At 47.5% G+C, this 22,072-nt stretch overlaps 1 protein-coding gene across 1 annotated transcript in view; it reads right to left on the bottom strand.

The window, feature by feature from the left end:
- Positions 1 to 10,639, bottom strand: part of TGFA (transforming growth factor alpha) — a 45,982-nt gene extending 35,343 nt beyond the window's left edge. Inside the window, exon 1 of the mRNA XM_033159137.1 lies at positions 10,544 to 10,639. Coding sequence (XP_033015028.1) covers positions 10,544 to 10,586 — 43 coding nt within the window. The 5' untranslated portion in view covers positions 10,587 to 10,639. The remainder of the gene's footprint in view (positions 1 to 10,543) is intronic.
- Positions 10,640 to 22,072: the final 11,433 nt, after the last annotated feature.

A 22,072-nucleotide genomic window follows, 5' to 3' on the forward strand; every position in this document is an offset into this window, starting at 1 on the left:
ATTGCACAAGATGGGCAGAGCTATGCAACGTCAGGAGCTGCCATTACACTAACGTACGTCAGTGTGCTAACGCCATGTCCCAGTTGTCTTGTAATGCTGGCATAACAGCACAGATTGTGACTTCATGCCTTGGCAAAAGGAGCCTCTTGAAGACCGTCTGTGGAGAGGACCAAGGAGGGCTGGTGGGACGGGACAGGGGAACATAGAAAGAGCCTGCTGGATCAGGCCAGTGCCCCATCTAGTCCAGCATCCTTTTCTCACCGTGGCTGGACAGATGCTTGTGGGAAATCCACAAGCAGGATTCAAGCACAAGAGCCCTCTCCCCTCCTGTGGTTCCCACCAGCTAGTCATCATGGCTAGTAACCATCACTATTCCTCTCCTACATGACTTTGTCCAAATGCTCTTTTCAAGCCATTCAAGTTGGCGACCATGACTGCCTCCTGTTGGAGAGAGCTCCACAGTCAGGTACAGGAATGGGACCAAACCCTGAGGTTTCTGCCTAAAGGGGAAAGGGCACCAACACACCTTCCTCTCTCTCAAAAAAAATTCAAGGATCCATCTTTTTAGTCGAGGACCCGGGTGACTGTGCACAGTGCCATACGGCCACGCTTCTACAAAACAAACACAGCACTCGGCAATTGTTCGAGCAATTGCAAAGCCAAATTAGGAAAAGCACAATGAGTAGGCGCAGACCAAGTCGATGCAAAGCGATTCTGTGGGGTGTAAAGGCAAAACATTTGCAGCTGAAAGAAAAGAGGCCCTTCACAAGTTCTTCGGAAGAGGGTGTGTCTATACGCCCCCTCCCAGGGCACTTGCCCTGGAAAAAAAAAAAAACCACCGGGCTTCGCTTAAGCAATTTTGGGAGGCAAAAAATGAGCAACGAACAATACAGTGTGTTCCTCTTTTTCCTCAGCCAACTGGGAAATGGCAGCACAATTTTCTGCTTCAGGAGAAGTATACGGTCATTCTTGGTCTCGTTGATGCAAGTAGCAGAGAGAAGCTGAATATACGAGAGTAGTCCTGGCCAACCAGGTGCCCTCCAGATGTTTTGGACTACAACTACAACTTTGGACTACAGTTGGGCTCCCACCAGTGTGAGCATTGCATGGTCATGTTGGCAGGGGCTGGTGGAAGTTGAAGTCCAAACATCTGGAGGGCATCTAGTGGGAGAAGAGGGCACTACAGGGCCATGGCCTGATCAGAGGTGGTCTGCAACAGCAACGCGGTCACCATACCAACCCAAGAACCAAAAAAGAGCCTCGTAAGGTAGTTCAGCTTGAGCCTCCTACTAAAATGAGGGGCAGACTAGCAAGCAAATTGGCGATAGAAGGGAGGTGTGAATTGGGGGAGAGCGGTCTTCTCCCGTTCATCCTCTTTCTATAAAACTGTATCAGCTGCCTTTCTGAACATTATCTGGGGTTCCCATAGGGATGGAAAGATGGACAGTGGTAGCATTTCCCAAAAGTATGCCACAGCCAAGGTGAGCTTCTCAAAGTCACCTCCATCCATCCATCCCCCCCCCAACAAAGGATTCTGGCCTCCCAAGGAGTAAAGTCACTAGATGGTTTGTTTTTCCCACTGCGAGGTCTCCATGTGTTGCCATGGGACACAAATCCTGGTTAGACTATTCACAAGACCAAGATGCACCCAAATATCCCCCCATGAGACCACAACTAAGAAGGCAGAGCGTTCAACTAGATGTATATTATGTTCTCAAGTCAGGTGGCTAAACAAGACAGCAGAGGAATGATTGAAGGGAAGCGCCAAAGAGGTTTAACCTTGGGAGACAAAGCCACTGCAAAAATTTAAGAATGGCTAAATCAGTGGTTCCCAAACTTATTTGGGCCACTGCCCCTTTGGTTCCACAAACTCATCACCACTGCGTCCTATCTATCCTATCCTGGATTGCATGACCCCCTAAGGAATCTACGGTAATAACACAATAAAATTCAAGATAGCAACAATTAATCACACATCTATTCAAAACCCAATTAAACCTGTTTAGTTTAATTAATGCAACAAAGCTGATGAACTTGATCCAGTGATATCAACTTTTCAAAGTCTGATAGTCATTTACATCTCCAGTGCCCCCTGCACCCCCATGCCTCTCGGTGCCCCCCTAGGTAACCCCACTGCCCCCCAGTGGGAGGGATGACTCACTTTGGGAACCCCTGGGCTACATCCCAGTCACCTGCAGATGGTGGGGCTCACAATCTCTCGCCCCAACTGGGTGCCCGCTGGGTGTTTAGGACTGCAGCCCCGTGAGCTGTTGTGGCTGAGGTTGGTGCGAGTTGCGAGGTGCCTTCAGCTACATGTAAAGGGAAGCTGCCCTGTATATATATAATAAACAGATATAACAGATGGTCTTATATTATACCTGCCAAGGGAGAAATGCAGTTCAAGAGGAGCTGCAATCTGCAAGGAACTGGCTGTGCCTTCCCACTTCACACATGGCCAGTTGGCATCTTAAGCTCCCAAATGCAACAGAAAGTCTCTTTACTCAACTAGCAAAACTGACAAGTTTCGGTGGCATGAGAGAGCATTGTGTGCCAAGAGAAACCCGGCAGTGGAGGGTGGAGCTGATCCTCTCCCTGGATCGGCTGGGAACAGAAAAGCGAGCAAGAGGGAAATGTAGCAATGCAACAGGATTTCGGCCTCCTTTTCCTTGGAAATTCTCACGCAAACGTGTCACAGCCCTTCCATGCAGCAAAGCAGGCCATGGGTTGGAATCCCGAAAGCATCAGCCCTGATTGTAGCTAGCAAGCTGTTCTGTGTACTTGGGTAAAAGGCAGCGGTGGGTATAAATTCAACGAGGAAAATGTAAATTAAAAGAGACTCACCACTTGTCCTTCAAAATACAGTCATACCTAGGTTATCAAATGCCTTGGTACTCAAACGCTTTGGCTCCCAAATGCCGCAAACCCAGAAATGAGTGTTCCGGTTTGCGAATGTTTTTTGGCTTCCACGGCTTCCGACTGAGTGCAGGAAGCTCCCACAGCCAATTGGAAGCCATGCCTTGGTTTCCGAACCATTCCGGGAGTCAGACAGACTCCTGGAACGGATTAAGTTTGACAACCAAGGTACCACTGTATACAAAACCTCAGTTGCAAGCAAACACTGCTCTAGAAACCTTAAAAAAGGAATCTAACAACCATTTTCAATTGATCCATTTGCTTCCTCGCCCGTTTTGCTGTTCTCAGAACAATCACATGGATATTTTAAGAGGCCAAATGAACAATTAAATCCGGCGACTCTGAGATAACTTGCTGCCCCAAGTATATGTTGTAAAAACAGCAGGAAATTCTGGGACGTCTCTCTCCTAGGGCTATGTGTTACTTCATGTGGGGAAGGGCTGCAGCTCAGTGCACCTGCTTGGCATGCAGATGGTTCAATCCCTGGCATCTCCAGGTGGGCTAACAGAGACTCCAGTCAGAAACCCTGCTGAGCCACTGCCAGTCAGTTTGGACAATAGTGAGGTGGATAAGGCAGCTTGCTACGATCAGTGGCACCCCCTAAAAATACCGCTGCAACCCAAGCAGCCAGGGGGGTTCCTCGTGCAGTTAGGCTGGCCTCATTAAAAGCCAAAGCGATCATCTAATGCATTCAGACAACATCTTAAAAAGCGGAGACATCACCTTGCTGACAAAGGTCCATATAGTTCAAGCTATGGTTTTCCCAGTAGTGATGTACGGAAGTGAGAGCTGGACCATAAAGAAGGCTGATCGCCGAAGAATTGATGCTTTTGAATTATGGTGCTGGAGGAGACTCTTGAGAGTCCCATGGACTGCAAGAAGCTCAAACATATCCATTCTGAAGGAAATCAGCCCTGAGTGCTCACTGGAAGGGCAGATCCTGAAGCTGAGGCTCCAGTACTTTGGCCACCTCATGAGAAGAGAAGACTCCCTGGAAAAGACCCTGATGTTGGGAAAGATGGAGGGCACAAGGAGAAGGGGGCGACAGAGGATGAGATGGTTGGACAGTGTTCTCGAAGCGACTGGCATGAGTTTGGCCAAACTGCGGGAGGCGGTGAAAGATAGGCGTGCCTGGCGTACTCTGGTCCATGGGGTCACGAAGAGTTGTACACAACTCAACAACTGGACAACAACAAAACCGCTTTAAGGTTGTATTACAATAAAGCAGCATACAAAGCTTGTAAAATAAATAATCCAGTTTACAAGGCAGTAGTGCAGCCCTTCCCAGCATGGTGCTTTCATCTGTTTTGGAATGCAACCTCCATCAGCCCTAGGCAGTGGCTGGGAGTATGATACTGCAGCTCTCACTCCCCACCTCTCTTCTTCCCCAAACTTAAACGATGTATAACTTTTTACAGTCGTACCTCGGAAGTCAAACGGAATCCGTTCCGGAATTCCGTTCGACTTCCAAAATGCTCAGAAACCAAGACGCAGCTTCCAATTGGCTGCAGGAAGTTCCTGCAACCAATCGGAACCCGTGGAACCTGCGTCAGACGTTCAGGTTCCAAAGAACGTTCACGAACCGGAACGCTCACTTCCGGGTTTGCGGATTTCGGGAGCAAAAACGTTCCGAGTCACAAGGCGTTCAACAGCCAGGGTATGACTGTACTGTCTCGCATTGAATATATCTGATCTGTGGAAAGGATTCTATGAACGGAAAACATAGACTTTTGCAACCAAAGAAAATATTTAATAAAAACAATCTGAACAAGAAAAGGGGGGGGGAGTTCAGCAGCAAAACAGGGTTTAGGACAGATGAAGTCCAGACTATGCCAGCCTCTGCTTCCCAAAAAGTTAGTCAATAATGCCCAAGCCTTGCCTGCTACACTCAAGTTCGCTGAATAGCTCAGCTGATTCAGCCCCCTGGTCTCTCAAGATGTTCATTAAAATGTGGTGGTTCCGCTTCCCATGCAGGAATGCTCAGCAGAAACTTCTGGGCGCTTTGATCCATCGCTCGCTTTCAGCCGACATTTTATCCAGATGTTATTTGCCAACCATTATGCCTCTTTTAGCTTTTAATGAAAATAAGCAATCCTATTGTGAATCGTATACCAAATTGCTATTTCTGGTCTCATTAGTACGATGCCAATTTTGACTCCCTCCTCTCATTTTTGCCAGGAAAAAAAAGGAATAGGGTGTCCTTGTCCCCTGGCCTCAGCTACTGTTTTCCTGGGGAACTTCCAGCCCTGCCCCACCCCCCAAAGTGAGGGAAGCCCTTTTCGCTCAGATCCTTCGATTTAAATTCACTCTGAACTCTTGGCCCTTGAACCTGCACAGGTATGCCTGGGAGCGATTCACGGCTTTCAGCACAGAGCAGTGACAGGGCAGGGCATATAAACTGAATAAGGCCATTGCAACAGTCTAATCTACAAATCAACTGATAATGCTTGCCTGGGGTTGGTGCACACAGTGTTTTGCCCTAGGCTACAACTGCCTGCAGAGATTATGCGGCACTTCTCTGGATTCCATGCTTTTGCTTTACTGAAGTTGAGAGAACACAACCCAAATGTAGCACCAGGTGACCTTAATCACACTCACTTTGGAAGACAGCAAAAGCCACATGGGGCCCTGAAAGACACTACATACTGTGTCCGTATCCAAGTCAGATAGTTAGAAGCTGCAGTACAATCTCGTTGACACCTAGAACTGTAAAGAGTAGGCCAGGTACACCTTGAGGGCGCATCTCAGTTACTGTCCCAGTGTATCAAACAGCCTTCAAAGGTAAAGGTAAAGGACTCTTGGACGGTTAAGTCCAGTCAAAGGCGACTATGACAGGGGTCAGCAAACTTACCGCGCACCCATACGCGTGCGCACACGCTATTTCCGGCACACTTCTGGGTCGGAGGACCACCGGAAATAGCTTGTGCACATGTGCTCGGGCCTCCTCCGATCCGGATGTGCACTGGAAATAATGCTTGTGCATGTGCACAAGCTATTTCCGGTGCTCCTCCGACCCGGAAGTGGGTAGCCGTGCAGCGCCAGTAAGAGTGGGCGGCAGCAGCAGGCGTCACCGTGGGCCAAATAAACAAGTCCCACGGGCCTTATCTGGCCCGCAGGCCTTAGTTTGGGGACCCCTGGACTATGAGGTGCGGTGCTCATCTCACTTTTAGGCTGAGGGAGCCGGCGTTTGTCCACAGACAGCTTTCTGGGTCATGTGGCCAACATGACCAAACCGCTTCTGGCGCAACGTAACACCGTGACGGAAACCAGAGCGCACGGAAATGCCGTTTACCTTCCCACCACAGTGATACCTCTTTACCTACTTGCACTGGTATGCTTTTGAACTGCTAGGTTGGCAGGAGCTGGGACAGAGCAACGGGAACTCACCCCGTTGGGGGGATTCGAACCACCAACCTTCTGATCGGCAAGCCCAAGAGGTTCAGTGGTTTAGACCACAGCGCCATCCACGTCCCATCAAACACCCTTTAGTTCCACCTGACTGTTCCAGCGCTGCAAGATAGATCCCTCTTAAGCAGGCAAGGAATGGCTTAAGGTGAGCAGGAATCCTCACTCCAGAACTGGCTATCAGAAGCAGTCTTGCCCTCACTAGACCCAAATGTTAGGGTACATGTGGCAATTCCAGTTACCATGAAAAAACATGCACTTAAGAGACATCATGCTGAAATTGGAGCCAGGCAAAGAAGTGGCTGAAGATGAAGATTCTCCCTTCAGATTCTTGTGTTGAATATGCAAAAGTTGGAAGCATGTTCCATGAGAACATGGGAATGAATTGCCAGCATAGTTTACACCTGTATACCTTTGGCTTTCACCCAAGTTAAAGACAGGCTATTTATCCTATAGCTTCTCTAACCTGACACCTTCCAGACGTTTTGGACTACAACTCCCATCAGCCCCAGCCAGCACAGAGACTGATGGGACTTGTAGTCCAAAATATTTGGAGAGCACCAGGCAGGGTATGTCCAACTGCTGAAATGAAAACAAAGCTGCAACAAAATGTACGTGGGGCTAGAAGGGCAACCTCCACTGATGCCCTCACCTCCCTCATAAGGCAAGTTCATCAACCAAGGGTGCAACATCAATTGACCCTTTCTGATACAATGCCCGGGAATGAGTTTCCGCATCACATTTTGGTTGTGTCTCTTTACACACTCTACTTCCAGTCATCAAAACACAGAGAATAGACCAGCAGGATTTGGGTAGGGGTCATATGCACACATTCTCTTGAAATGCCCCAAAGATTCTTGATTCAAGATCTGGTCCTGTTCCAACCTATGTCCATTTCGCTTTAATCGAGTGCAGCTTTTCTTTTTTAGTTTTCTCTCAAACGTATGGAACCAGGACACAGCCCCTCTGCCTTTTCCGAGACCACCCAATCAAAATGAGGGGGGCAATATGCAAGTGGGGTATAGAAAGGATAGAAGACATTTCCTAGTGGATAGGGCCTATATTCTTTACATGAGGAATCGTTTACAGGTGGGTAGCCGTGTTGGTCTGCCATAGTCGAAACAAAATAGAAAATTCTTTCCAGTAGCACCTTAGAGACCAACTGAGTTTGTTCTTGGTATGAGCTTTCGTGTGCATGCACACGAAAGCTCATACCAAGAACAAACTCAGTTGGTCTCTAAGGTGCTACTGGAAAGAATTTTCTATTTTATGAGGAATCATGCAAGACTTGATTTCTTGATGCTCAATGTTTGAACTGACTCTTTTGAAAATGGTGCGCTTGACAATACTATTGCGAGGCACTACTGCGAGGCACAATTACACATTCACACATTCACAAATGCAAGTAACCACCTGATGGTACAGGAATCAACAGGGCATGCGTGTGTGAACTGCCTGCAAGAGAAAATGACTAGTTTTATGAACCACTGTTTGGATTTGCTCTGTCTGTACACACCAGGCCACAAATAAACAAGACAACCCCCCCCCCCCGACACACACCCTGAAGCCTATTAATCACAGCTTAAATTCTGCAACCTGACCCTAAACATGTTTACTCAGAAGCAATTCCCACTTAATTCAACAGCACTTAGGAAATGAGCAATCTGGATAGTTCTGCATTGTGGAAGCATGCACTATGATTTTAAGGAAGCTCCTTGGGGCAAGGACCAGTCATTTTTGACATATTAATCTAGAGCACCATGGTCAAGGATGACACCACCTCAAGCACTCAGCTCTTGGTGTATTTGTGTTGCAAGATCCTTAAGGCAATTTTCAAGTTCCTCACTGGGGAAATCCTGCAATTCCTTGATGAGACGATCTGCAACAGCAGGTCAAGGGTTCCTGAAAGGCAGAGCGGCCCAACATGTAGCTGCAAGGGGAGTGTTGGATGCAATATGGGGGTACCCTCTCCATAGCTTATTGGCCAGTGCCAAGACTTATTCCACATGTGCCAAGTATACACCCTAGAAAAGCCTTCCCCAAGCTAGTACCCGCCAGTTGTTTTGGGCCACAACTCCTATCAACCCCAAGCAGCACGAGGCCTGATAGGAACTGCAGTCCAAAACATCTGGAGGGCACCAGGTTGGGGAAGGCTGACCTAGAACACGACCCGGGTTCTCCCGTAGGGTTTAGGGATTCCACGATAGTCAGGCTGCCGTGGAAAGATCTGAGAGCCAGTGTTTTAAGGAAGGTGGCCTCTGACTTACAGACATGGGTGAAAAACTGGCTGGTGAAAAGGAAGATCACCAAGAGATTATTATTCATATACCTGATTAAACCATCTCCATTCATAACGCGGAGCAATTAAGATTTCAAAAAACAGGAACTGGGAGCAAGGGAGATGCCTTGAACCCGGGAAAGAATTACGATAAAGCCACAGTGTTAAGTGTCTAGCTATCTCCTGCTTCTGGTGTCTCATAACCGAAAGCCATCCAAGCACCTGGTAACTGGAAGCCAGAGAGGACATCTAGATATACCAACCAAACACTAACACTACTATGCCTCTAACCTGAGAAGATAATAGCTGAACTTTTAATCCTTTGCTAAAACTCACTTGCGCTTTTATAGGGAATGTGCCCCCTTCTTTCCCGATACTTCACCTGAGGCTCTCAGGGCCCCTTTCCAAACCCAAACAGGTCAGTGTCACACATGAAGCCAGAACCCATGGGGCCGTTCTCCTCCCCCACTCGACTGCCCGGCCTTTTATCAGTCTCATTTTAACCTATTACAGTATTTCCGCAGCTGATCCTTAGCAGGATTCAGTCCAAAGAACAAACTTCTTAACGGCAACACTTGCTAGTTTTTCCAGAGAGTGCGCAGAGAGAGAGAGAGGGAAAACTGCTGCCTGCTGATCTGAGCTGCTAGAATATTGTTCCTTCGGTTTAATTTATTACAAGTTACATAACGTTTAATGCCCATACAGGAGTTTGGACCCAAGTCAGCCTTCTTTGCACCACAGCAAATCAATCCCACAACAGCACAAGCTCACACCTAGCAGCAAACATCCATCAGTGTTTTTTTTAAAAAGTGCCATTTGTTAAATTCTCCAAAACAGCATCTCTCTGTAATTATCCGGCTATTTCACATTTCAAAAAGATTGCTAATCGCTCGGAACAAAAACAGCCACAGTCCATATCGTGCGTTCAGGCTGCTTTTGCTGTGTAATTAAAAGGAGGACATTCACAGGTAAGCAAAGTCGCCCTAAAAGGCATTTATTTGCCACCCCCTTTTAGAAAACTGTTTACAAAAAGACAGAAAATACCACAGGGGGTCTAAATGCCGTCCAGTTTCCATTGTTCAGTCACCAAAGCAAATAAGAAAATACCCCCAAAATGTGTGTGTGGGGGGGGGGGGAGAGGTCGCAGGGAAGCAGAGAAGGAAGAGAGAGGGGACAGATAATCCGATTGCTTCGCTTTATCAGTCAGTGGTGAAGTCTTGAGCAAAGATGGATTACTTAGAAAGCCTGGTATGTATTCTAAAGCAAGTAGCTCTCAGCAGCCGCTATGTCCTTTCAAGCAGGTAGTCCTCTGTGAGGTGGATTGCTGCCTTCCCCTCCTTTCACTGTTTTCCTCTTGGTTAAATAAAATTTCGTTTATTGCATTTCTATCCCACCTTTTTTTCCTCCAAGGAGCTCAAAGGGGGTGTGCGTGGTTCTCCCCCACCTCATTTGATCACCACCACAACAGCCCTGTGAGGTACCTTAGGCTGAGAGGCAGTAAGTGACTGGCCCAAGGTCACCCAGAGAGCTTCACGGCCAAGTGGGGGGATTTGAACCCTGGTCTCTCCCAGCTTCTAGCCCGCCACTCTCTAACCACTACACTGCACAGCCTCCCTTGTAGTCTTGCCTCCTTAGCCTCTTCTCCTCCGCCTCCGGAGCTTGGAGGGGAGGGGGGGGAAGCGGGTCTGCTGAGGAGGGGAGCATTTTCGAAAGCGGCTCTGCTGCCGGGGGCCAAAGACCCCAAAGGGAACAGGCACCGCGACTCCGCGCACCAGCTCGACGGGAGGGTCGCGCTGCCGAGGAGACGCGCGACACTCGCAGCTTCTTCGACCCCCATCCCAGGTAAGTTTACTCGCGAGGGTTCCTGCTCCGGGTTCCAAGGTGGTTTTCCTCGCGAGTAAAGACTCAGTTGGAGTAAAGGCGCCAGGACGGGAGGGGACCACTTACCGAGGGTGAGGAGGGCCACCTCGGCGGCCGCCGCGCCGACCATCTTGCCCGGCCAGCCGAGGAGGAGGAGGGGGAGCGGCGTCGGCAGCGGCGGCGTCGGTGGACTCAGCTGGCCAGTCCTCGGCCCCCAGCAACGGCGGCGGCGTCGAGCATTCCCGGTGGGTCCGGCGTGGAGTGGAGCCCCTTCGGAGGAGCGGGCGGCGCGGCCCGAGACCAGTCGGCAGCGATGCACCTGCGACTGGCGGAGCAGCAGCGAGCGCGTTCCCCGGCCGTCGGACGCGGCAGGCAGGCAGGCAGGCGAGCGAGCGAGCGAGCAAGGGCGTCGGTGCGCTCCTCTCGGCGCGGCTCCTTCCAGGTGCGCGGCGCGGCCCCGAGTGGCCGAGGCGGAGAGCAGCGTCCGCCCCTCCTCCTGGCGCTGCGCCGGCCTCCCTCCCACGCCCCCCGGGCGGGGTGCTCTGGCTCCGGCCCCCGGGACGCCCTGCAGAAGCGCCCGACGGGCGCTAGGCGGCGACGGGCAGCCGCACGTCGGAACAACTGGAAATCCGCCCCCCCCCCCCGAGAGCCGGTCCTTGATCCGCGAGGAGGTGGTCGCGCCGCGGGAAAGCATCACTTGAATGCCTCTCATTTTGTTTATTTTAGGCAGGGGGCGGGGGGCAGCTCGTTTTCCCTCGTCGGAATGAAAACCAGGGAAAAGTTTCATGGAAAAGTTTCGAATTGCAACTTTTTTTTTTAGTACAGTACTTCCACTCTTGTATGTACAGTATTAATGATTAAAAAGTCCCTTTATATTTGCAACACAATGAAAATCATTTAAAAGAAAAAAGTTTGGTTTAGAATTATTGCCCCCAAAGAAAGAATGATGCTCTAACTGTAAATTTCCCCTAATGATATACTTAAAAAAACAAAACACTTTAAACTGCTTTTAGATGATTTTCATTGTAATTGTTTTTGGAGTGTTTGAAACAGTTTTAGAATGTTCCTATACTTTCTTTTTTTTCCTTTTCGAAATGGGGGTCTTTTTGCTGCCCCCCCCGCCCCCCTTGCCCAGGCTGCTTGGCTGGAAATTCAGTAAATATAAATCAAGAAGGAGCCTCTGGGGTTGCTTAAGATTTTGTAGCTCTGCTGACTGCTGTGTCTTCAGGTGTTGCCATTACTCAAACAAGAGGCCCTGATCCATCCCAGGTATCTGCAAAACCTCGCCATTCCAAAATTGCATCATGAGAAACAAGGCAGACCTTTCCTTTCCCCACTCACCAGCTGGGCCACCCAACAGACAACATATTTTCCTCTTAGTCATTCAGGTGACTTGCACCTGTTTTACTTGGGGGTGGCCACATTATGTAGTTTTTGCAGCAGAAACCAAAAGTCATAAAGTGTGTTATGATGAGCAATTGGCTAAGAATGACCTGAAATACCTGCACATTCGTATCCAGACTGGATGGCGGCTATGGGGACAAGCGGGAGAGTGGCAGATGAGGCAACCACTTACACGGACAGACAGGTAAGGATTGCGGGGGGCTAGACTAGATGACCCTTGGGGGTCCCTTCCAACTCTCCAATTCTATGACTCTATGTTAAAGTGCCTGTTGTCTTTGTCCATGGAGTTTTCTTGGCAGGGATACTGGAGTGGCTTGCCGGTTCCTCCTCCAGGTGGATCACATTTAGTCTAAACTCTCCACTATGACCTGTCCATCTTGGGTGGCCCTGCATGGCATAACTCATAGCTTCCCTGAGTTATTCAAGCCCCTTCGCCACGATCCATGAAGGTCCGTATAGTTAAAGGTATGGTTTTCCCAGTAGTAATGTATGGAAGTTGGAGCTGGACCATAAAGAAGACTGATCGCTGAAGAATTGATGCTTTTGAATTATGGTGCTGGAAGAGACTCTTGAGAGTCCCATGGACTGCAAAAAGACCAAACTTATCCATCCTTAAAGAAATCAGCCCTGAGTGCTCACTGGAAGGACAGACCCTGAAGTTGAGGCTCCAGTACTTTGGCCACCTTATGAGAAGAGAAGACTCCCTGGAAAAGACCCTGATGTTGGGAAAGATGGAGGGCACAAGGAGAAGGGGACGACAGAAGATGAGATGGTTGGACAGTGTTCTCGAAGCAACTGGCATGAGTTTGGCCAAACTGTGGGAGGCAGTGAAAGATAGGCGTGCCTGGTGTGCTCTGGTCCATGGGGTCACAAAGAGTTGGACACAACTGAACAACAACAACAACAACAACAACATGTTAAAGTGCAGGGCTACAAACTTAAAACATCTTCTTTTAGCTTGAAAGACTAACAGATTTTTTTAATGACATTAACTTTCACAGCTTGCTGCAGACCAGAACAGCTTCTGCCACAATAAATCTGTCGGCCATCAAGGTGCCACAAGACTCTTTCTTCTTTGTACTACGACCCTTCTGAAAAGCCTAGATTAATTTTCTCTGTATGTTCACAAACTAAAATTTTAGCTGAGGCCAGTTTTAATGAGCAAGTGTTAAAAAAAAAAAAGTTCACCAGTGATGCTGTAAATAGGGAACCACTCTTGGAGAGGGGGCGGGGCGGGCAAAGGGTGGTGGTGTTTTTTGTTTCTCTTGGGTGACTATAAGCCAGAAAGAAAAAGGATATTAACACAAAGGCCTTTCCGAAATATGTAGTGAGCCTCACCAGTAAAAAATTTTGGGGGGGGGGTGGTCTTTCGTGGAACTCACCATGTATTACTACAACACTGATACTAAAAGGCATGGTGCCCCCTGGTGGTGTGGCAGTGGAACAGAAAAGAGCCTCGGAGGGATGGGGGCGGGAGTCAGACTATGCCAGTGTGGTGTAGTGGTTAAGAGTTAAGAGTGGTTAAGAGAAGCCCCTTTGCCACGATCCATGAAGGTCCGTATAGTTAAAGGTATGGTTTTCCCAGTAGTAATGTATGGAAGTTGGAGCTGGACCATAAAGAAGACTGATCGCTGAAGAATTGATGCTTTTGAATTATGGTGCTGGAGGAGACTCTTGAGAGTCCCATGGACTGCAAAAAGACCAAACTTATCCATCCTTAAAGAAATCAGCCCTGAGTGCTCACTGGAAGGACAGACCCTGAAGTTGAGGCTCCAGTACTTTGGCCACCTTATGAGAAGAGAAGACTCCCTGGAAAAGACCCTGATGTTGGGAAAGATGGAGGGCACAAGGAGAAGGGGACGACAGAAGATGAGATGGTTGGACAGTGTTCTCGAAGCAACTGGCATGAGTTTGGCCAAACTGTGGGAGGCAGTGAAAGATAGGCGTGCCTGGTGTGCTCTGGTCCATGGGGTCACAAAGAGTTGGACACAACTGAACAACAACAACAACAACATGTTAAAGTGCAGGGCTACAAACTTAAAACATCTTCTTTTAGCTTGAAAGACTAACAGATTTTTTTAATGACATTAACTTTCACAGCTTGCTGCAGACCAGAACAGCTTCTGCCACAATAAATCTGTCGGCCATCAAGGTGCCACAAGACTCTTTCTTCTTTGTACTACGACCCTTCTGAAAAGCCTAGATTAATTTTCTCTGTATGTTCACAAACTAAAATTTTAGCTGAGGCCAGTTTTAATGAGCAAGTGTTAAAAAAAAAAAAAAGTTCACCAGTGATGCTGTAAATAGGGAACCACTCTTGGAGAGGGGGCGGGGCGGGCAAAGGGTGGTGGTGTTTTTTGTTTCTCTTGGGTGACTATAAGCCAGAAAGAAAAAGGATATTAACACAAAGGCCTTTCCGAAATATGTAGTGAGCCTCACCAGTAAAAAATTTTGGGGGGGGGGTGGTCTTTCGTGGAACTCACCATGTATTACTACAACACTGATACTAAAATGCATGGTGCCCCCTGGTGGTGTGGCAGTGGAACAGAAAAGAGCCTCGGAGGGATGGGGGCGGGAGTCAGACTATGCCAGTGTGGTGTAGTGGTTAAGAGTGGTAGACTCGTAATCTGGGGAACCGGGTTCGTGTCTCCGCTCCTCCACATGCAGCTGCTGGGTGACCTTGGGCTAGTCACACTTCTCTCAGCCCCACTCTCCGCACAGAATGTTTGTTGTGGGGGAGGAAGGGAAAGGAGAATGTTAGCCGCTTTGAGACTCCTTCGGGTAGTGATAAAGCGGGATATCAAATCCAAACTCCTCCTCCTCCTCCTCTTCTTCTTCTTCTTCTACAACTCTCTTCAGCCTGTAGTCTAAAACATCTGGAGGGCTCCAAACTGGGAAAGACAGTGTGGGTGCTTCGGCTGATAGTTGGAATGTATGCAGAACCATTGGCTGGGAGAATGTTGGTGGCCTAGAACAGTGTTTTTCAACTACTGTTCCGCGGCACACTAGTGTGCCGCGAGATGTTGCCTGGTGTGCCGTGGGAAAAATTCCAGCCAGAATATCAGCTTTGTGTTCAGCCAAACAGGCCCTGGTTGTGCACTGAATAAAGTATTTTATAATTTTTCATATTTCTGTTTACTTACTATTTCATAATAAAGTAATTATAAAATACTTTCTTTGTGTTTATTTGATTCCTATTCAAGAGAATTACTTTATATATAGTCAATATAGGCACAGAGTTAAATTTTTTAACATTTTCTAATGGTGGTGTGCCTCGTGATTTTTTTCATGAAACAAGTGTGACTTTGCCCAAAAAAGGTTGAAAAACACTGGCCTAGAAAAGCAAATTTGACTCATTCCTTTCCAAATGAAGGTTGCCACGTTTTCAAACTGGCCGCTGTGCCTGTGCCTCTGATGTCCGGCGGTCTATGTCCAAACAGCAGGAAGCTTTGACTTCTCCAGATCAAGCTGCTCCATTAAGGGCACGGGGGGGGGGGGATGGGGCGGGCGTTTTTATTCCCTGTCACCTGACAACCCCACTCAACTCCCCTCTGTGTTATTTCTCATCTCTTTGGGCAAGCTTGGTGACCACAATGTTTATTTATGTAAATAGAAGGTCGCTCCATTGTAATCAGCTTCCCACTCCTTGCTTGAGTCATTCATAAGCACAGTTGCTCCATCTCTGGAGGAAGAAAAAAAAAACAGCAATCTCAGTGATTATCAGAGCGATTTGAACCCCAGAGAGTGGTGGTGGGGAAGCGGGAGAGATTTCTTCAACAGCTGGATGGGTTTAGTGGAGAAGAAAAAACTAGGCCCATCTTAATCCAGATTATTCAGCGTTAAACAGCTTTTGAGAGAATAAAACTGCTGTAGGCATGTTTGCAGATCAGCCCCTTTGAGCCATTCAGATAAGCAGGTGGGAGGGGAGGCTGTAGGGGACCCAGGGAGAAAGAGACACACAGCAGGTGCTGCTTTCACCCACTTTGTATCACAGGCTGCTGCGTCTGACAGCATTTCCTTATTTAATCCCATTCCGCATTGCATTGGGTCAACTTTATCTCCGTTGCAGCAAATGTAACAGCAGTGTATATTTTTACCTTATGTGCAGGGGCTGGGGCTTAACTTTGTTTTGCTTTTCTACAGTACTGGAGCAGAACCATCCCAAGAAATCATGATGCCTGACAAGAGGACCCTGCTGGAGCAAAGGTCCTGCTCCCTGTTCTCACAGTGACTGGCCATCAGGTGCCCCAATGGGAGGCCCACAAGCAGGACTCGAACGCAAGAGCCCTCTCCCCTCTGGTGGCTTCCAGCAACTGGCGTTCATAGTCTCTTACTGTGGAGGTAGAGTTTAGCCATTCATGCCTTCATGAATTGGTCTCTAATCCTCTTTTATTGGTCTCTAATCCTTGAGCCAGTGTGGTGTAGTGGTTAAGAGCGGTAGACTCGTAATCTGGTGAACCGGGTTCGTGTCTCCACTCCTCCACATGCAGCTGCTGGGTGACCTTGGGCTAGTCACACTTCTCTGAAGTCTCTCAACCCCACTCACCTCACAGAGTGTTTGTTGTGGGGGAGGAAGGGAAAAGGAGAATGTTAGCCGCTTTGAGACTCCTTCGGGTAGTGAAAAGCGGGATATCAAATCCAAACTCTTCTTCTTCTTCTTCTTCTTCTTCTTCTTCTTCTTCTTCTTCTTTTAAAGCCATTTAGGTTGGAAGTGGGTGGCGCTGTGGGTTAAACCACAGAGCCTAGGGCTTGCCGATCAGAAGGTCGGCGGTTCGAATCCCCGCGACAGGGTGAGCTCCCGTTGCTCGGTCCCAGCTCCTGCCAACCTAGCAGTTCGAAAGCACGTCAAGGTGCAAGTAGATAAATAGGTACCACTCCGGCGGGAAGGTAAACGGCATTTCTGTGCACTACTCTGGTTCGGCAGAAGCGGCTTAGTCATGCTGGTCACATGACCTGGAAAAACTGTCTGTGGAAGCGGATAAACGCCGGCTCCCTTGGCCTGTAAAGCGAGATGAGCGCCGCAACTCTAGAGTCGTCCACTGTCTCCTGCAGGAGTGAGTTCCAGAGTTCAGCTCTGCATTGCGTGAAGAAGTCCTTTCTTCTGTCAGTCCTGAATCTTCCAACATTCAGCGTCTCCACCCCCATCATTCAGCCCGGACACTGAGATCCAGTGCCGAGGGCCTTCTGGCGGTTCCCTCACTGCGAGAAGCAAAGCTACAGGGAACCAGGCAGAGGGCCTTCTCGGTAGTGGCGCCCGCCCTGTGGAACACCCTCCCATCACAGGTCAAGGAGATAAACAACTATCTGACATTCAGAAAAAACCTGAAGGCAGCCCTTTTTAGGGAAGTTTTTAATGTGTGATATTTTTGTATCTGATTTTTGTTGGAAGCCGCCCAGAGTGGCTGGGGAAATCCAGCCAGATGGGCGGGGTATAAATAATAAATATTATTATTATTATTATTATTAGAAGCCCACGAGTTCAAATATTATGAGAGAAGGAGCAAAACTTTTCTCTATCCACTTTCTCCGTGCCAGGCATCACTTTATTAACTTGTATCATGTCACCTCTTACTCGCCTTTTCTCTAAACTGAGCTCAAATGCTGCAACCTTCCTTCTCCCCCTAGGTTATTGCTCCTTCCCCTTGATCATGAAGACCTCCTCCAGCCTCTAAAGCAGCCTTGTCCAAGCTGGTGCCCTCCAGATGTTTGGGAGCACAACACATCATCAGCCCCAGCAAGGGCCATAGCTCAGTGGCAGAGCATCTGCTTCCCACACAGAAGGTTCCTGGTTCGAATCCTGACATCTCCAAGTAGGCCTCGGAATGTCCCCCATTTGAAACCCTGGAGAGCTGCTGCCAGTCAGTGTTGACAATACTCAGAGAGATGGACTTGGCACATAAGGCAGCTTCTTATGTGCCCAGACATCACGATGATACGATGTTCAGAGAATATCTGTGTTGACTGGGGCTGATGGGAGTTGTAGTCCAAATAAGGGTGGGTGGAGGAGCATCAGCTTGGGCACTGGGCTGTGTTTGATTTTAATTTAATTTAATTTAATTTAATTTACAGTCACACCTTTCTCCAGGTGGCCCCAGAGCACGTTCCAGAATAAAAACATTAATGCAAAGTATAAAACATTTGACAAAATTCAGGTAACCTCCTACACACAAAAGCCAAGCATTAAAGACAAGGCAACAGTCAATAGCTAAAGCACAACAAAGTATAAATAAGCAGAACACGTGTCCTGCAGATATTTTAAGTCCTACCGAGGCCCTGGGCAAAGAGGGCTGCCTTCAGTTGCAACAAAATAAAAAATAAAAAATAATGCCTTCCAGTAGCACCTTAGAGACCAACTACGGTAAGTTTGTTCTTGGTATGCAGTCAGCATTAAGCAATAAGGGAGGCACCCACCAGAGGTGTTTTTCTTTCCTATTTTATTAGGTCAAATGGGGGCAGCCGATCCTGCTCATTGGTGCCTTGTCTATCTCTTTCCACTTGTTTCATGGAGAGGAGACAGCGAAGAAAGCAAAAGTGCAACCAGCATAAACCTGGGAGGGGTGGCTAATACCGCTGAGGACAGGATCACACTTCAAAATGACCTTAACGGGTTAGACAACTGGGCCAAAGCAAACAAGATGAATTTTAACAAGGAGAAATGTAAAGTACTACACTTGGGCAAAAAAAATGAAAGGCACAAATACAGGATGGGTGACACTTGGCTTGAGAGCAGGACATGTGAAAAGGATCTAGGAGTCTTGGTAGACCACAAACTTGACATGAGTCAAGAGTGTGATGCAGCAGCTAAAAAAGCCAATGCAATTCTGGGCTGCATCAACAGGAGTATAGCGTCTAGATCAAGGGAAGTAATAGTACCACTGTATTCCGCTCTGGTCAGACCTCACCTGGAATACTGTGTCCATTTCTGGGCACCACAGTTCAAGAAGGATACTGACAAGCTGGAACGTGTCCAGAGGAGGGCAACCAAAATGGTCAAAGGCCTGGAAACGATGCCTTATGAGGAACGGCTTAGGGAGCTGGGTATGTTTAGCCTGGAGAAGAGAAGGTTAAGGGGTGATATGATAGCCATGTTCAAATATATCAAAGGATGGCATATAGAGAAGGGAGAAAGGTTGTTTTCTGCTGCTCCAGAGAAGCGGACACGGAGCAATGGATTCAAACTACAAGAAAGAAGATTCCACCTAAACATTAGGAAGAACTTCCTGACAGTGAGAGCTGTTCGGCAGTGGAATTTGCTGCCAAGGAGTGTGGTGGAGTCTCCTCCTTTGGAGGTCTTTAAGCGGAGGCTTGACAGCCACCTGTCAGGAATGCTTTGATGGTGTTTCCTGCTTGGCAGGGGGTTGGACTGGATGGCCCTTGTGGTCTCTTCCAACTCTATGATTCTATGACTCTATTTTCTTCCCATGGCTGTTTCCAAGAGATTGGAAGACAGAGTCCAGGGCAGGCCTACAAACTCTTGCTAACCCAAGAATATAAATGAGATGCACCCGGGAGGAAGTTCTCCTGCAAAAGCCTCATGAGAACATACAGGAATTGAGGTTGTAGTCAGCTAAGTTCCACTCAGAGAAGACCCACAGAAAGGTAGCCAACTAGCCATGCCCATTGACTTCAATAAGACTATCATTGGCTGCAACCCATAGGCAGGAACAATTCTGGGTGGATCAGCTCCCATCTATCACAACTTTTTGTCTTGAACTACTTGCACTCCTGGGACCTCAGCCCTGCAACTATATGGACAATAAATGCGGTGTAGTGGTTAAGAGCGGTAGACTCATAATCTGGGGAACCGGGTTCGCGTCTCCGCTCCTCCACATGCAGCTGCTGGGTGACCTTGGGCTAGTCACACTTCTCTGAAGTCTCTCAGCCCCACTCACCTCACAGAGTGTTTGTTGTGGGGGAGGAAGGGAAAAGGAGAATGTTAGCCGCTTTGAGACTCCTTCGGGTAGTGATAAAGCGGGATATCAAACCCAAACTCTTCTTCATCTTTTTTTAAAATCCTAAAATTTTCAGAATTAATCTAGATTCTATACCAGAACTAATTTCCTGTAGGGACACTTCCTTGGGAGAAAAGTGGTAGGGTTGCCATATTTCAAACAGTGAAAATCTGGACAGAAAAAAAGTTGGGGGGGGGCAAAGTTGTTGAGTTTTTTTGTTTTTGGCCAAAGTTGTTCTTTGGCAAATTCGCAAAACAGGGAGAGAGGGTTTTTGAGATGTTTTTAAAGACAATCGCCGAAAACGACACTGCCAGCATGGGTCGCCATGCATCCGGATTTCCCCGGACTTTTTAGCGATTTCCACCCGGACACTGCTTCCAACAGTGTCCAGGAAATTCCAGACATATGGCAACCCTACTGTAGAGATTGGACTCTGTGAGACTGACATCAGCGTAAACCTCCCTAAGATCAGGCTTCTAGTCATTGGCCCTAGAAGTTCTTACAGACCACATCAAGACAGAAACCCTAAAAAGTCCGTACTGGGAAAAGTTATTCCATACTTCTAAGAAAATTTGGTTAGGAACATTTTGCTATTTCTAAGAAAATTTGGTTAGGAACATTTTGCTATTTATTTCTTACAGTGTTGTTGATGGAGATGGAACTGTAAAGAGTATTGTATGGAAGAACGCTGAAAAATATTATTGCATTTTTTGGGGGGGCTGGGCCACATGTGAATATTGTAAGCAGACAAAATCCAGCATTCATTTGAACCGAAAGCACTTAGAGATTCCAAATGCACCCTTTAGCTTCAAACTTGACTTCAAGACCTGACAAGCGCTGGTCAAGCGCTGGCCTGAATGTTACCTCTTTGGAAGAGAGTCGGCAAGTCTCTACCACAAGACGCAGACCACTTTAATCTCCAATAAGTATAAATTTCTTATGCGGCAGTAAAAGAGTCCACCTTATATCCTGAAGGAAAGTACTCCGACAAGGGAACTCTGTGTCTGTTTCCAACATAAAAGGGTTCGGCCGCAGGTTTACTTTGGATGAGAAATTCAGGAGATGCAAAAAAGCGGCTTTGACATCTCATACCTCGCTACTCCGTTTCTCTTGTAGAAAATAAATAGGAACTTGCCTGGATTTTTTCGGTTGATTCCTCTTGCTAGCAGAAGTGCCCCTAACTTGAAGCAAGAGGGGTGTGTGTGTGTGTGCGCGCGCGCGACCACATCATGCGTATAGAGTTGCCAATTGCTCACTTGGTTAGCTGCACTCTTGATAGCAACTTATTAGGTGGATATTTTTTCAGGCGGGTGTATTAGGTAGATCAGGGGTAGGGCACTTGTATGGTCGAAGATGATAGGAATCGTAGTCCAGTGGACGTGCAAGATAACAAAAGCATTATTGGGAATGATTTATAATGAGCTGAAAAAAATGTTTAAAATAACGTTTGTAAAAAACAAAACAAAACAACCAGAGGCTTTTCTACTAGGAATTTTAGGGGCAGAGAAACCAGAGGAGCAGAAACGATTATTTATGTAGCAACGACAGCAGCCCGGATACTACTGGCCCAGAGATGGAAGGAAGACAAAGTCTCAACCAGAGATGAAGGATTGATGCCAAAATGGCGAAACTGACCGGGAAAATCAGAAACCAGGAAGAGAAGAACTTCAAGAAGGAATGGGAAGAATTTTTTAATGTATTGAAGAGAACACTGTAAACAATGAAAAACTTTGGCAGGATTTGAGTAATGCTTGTAATGTACTAAAAATTATGGTTAAAATGGACTACTTGAAAGAAATACAGTAACAGAGAAAAGAAGAGAAGAGGTTGAAAAAAGATTGTTAACGGTAACCATGGAAGGGCGGAAGGGAGTTGAAGGGTTCAGGGAATGCTAAATGATGTTTAATGTTTGAATTTTAATTTGCAATGTAAAACTTAATTTAAAAAGATTGGGGAGGGGGAGATAGGATTTGTAGTCCACCAACACCTGGAGGGCCACAGGTTCTCCCCTCTCCTGGCCTATAGCAACCCAGGAAGATACAGGTCAGATCCCTGTTTAGTCCAGTCATTCTATCTCAGTCTGTCCTACTTTACAGGGTTGTTGTGGAGATACAGGGTGGATGACCAATCACACACTGATTTCCTTGGAGAAAGATGATGATGATGATGATGATTTCACATACAGTGGTGCCTCGCTAGACGAAAATAATTCGTTCTGCGAGTATTTTCGTCTAGCGATTTTTTCGTCTAGCGAAGCACC

The sequence above is a fragment of the Lacerta agilis genome, chromosome 8 (assembly GCF_009819535.1).
Source record: "Lacerta agilis isolate rLacAgi1 chromosome 8, rLacAgi1.pri, whole genome shotgun sequence".
Taxonomy (NCBI): Eukaryota; Metazoa; Chordata; class Lepidosauria; order Squamata; family Lacertidae; genus Lacerta; species Lacerta agilis.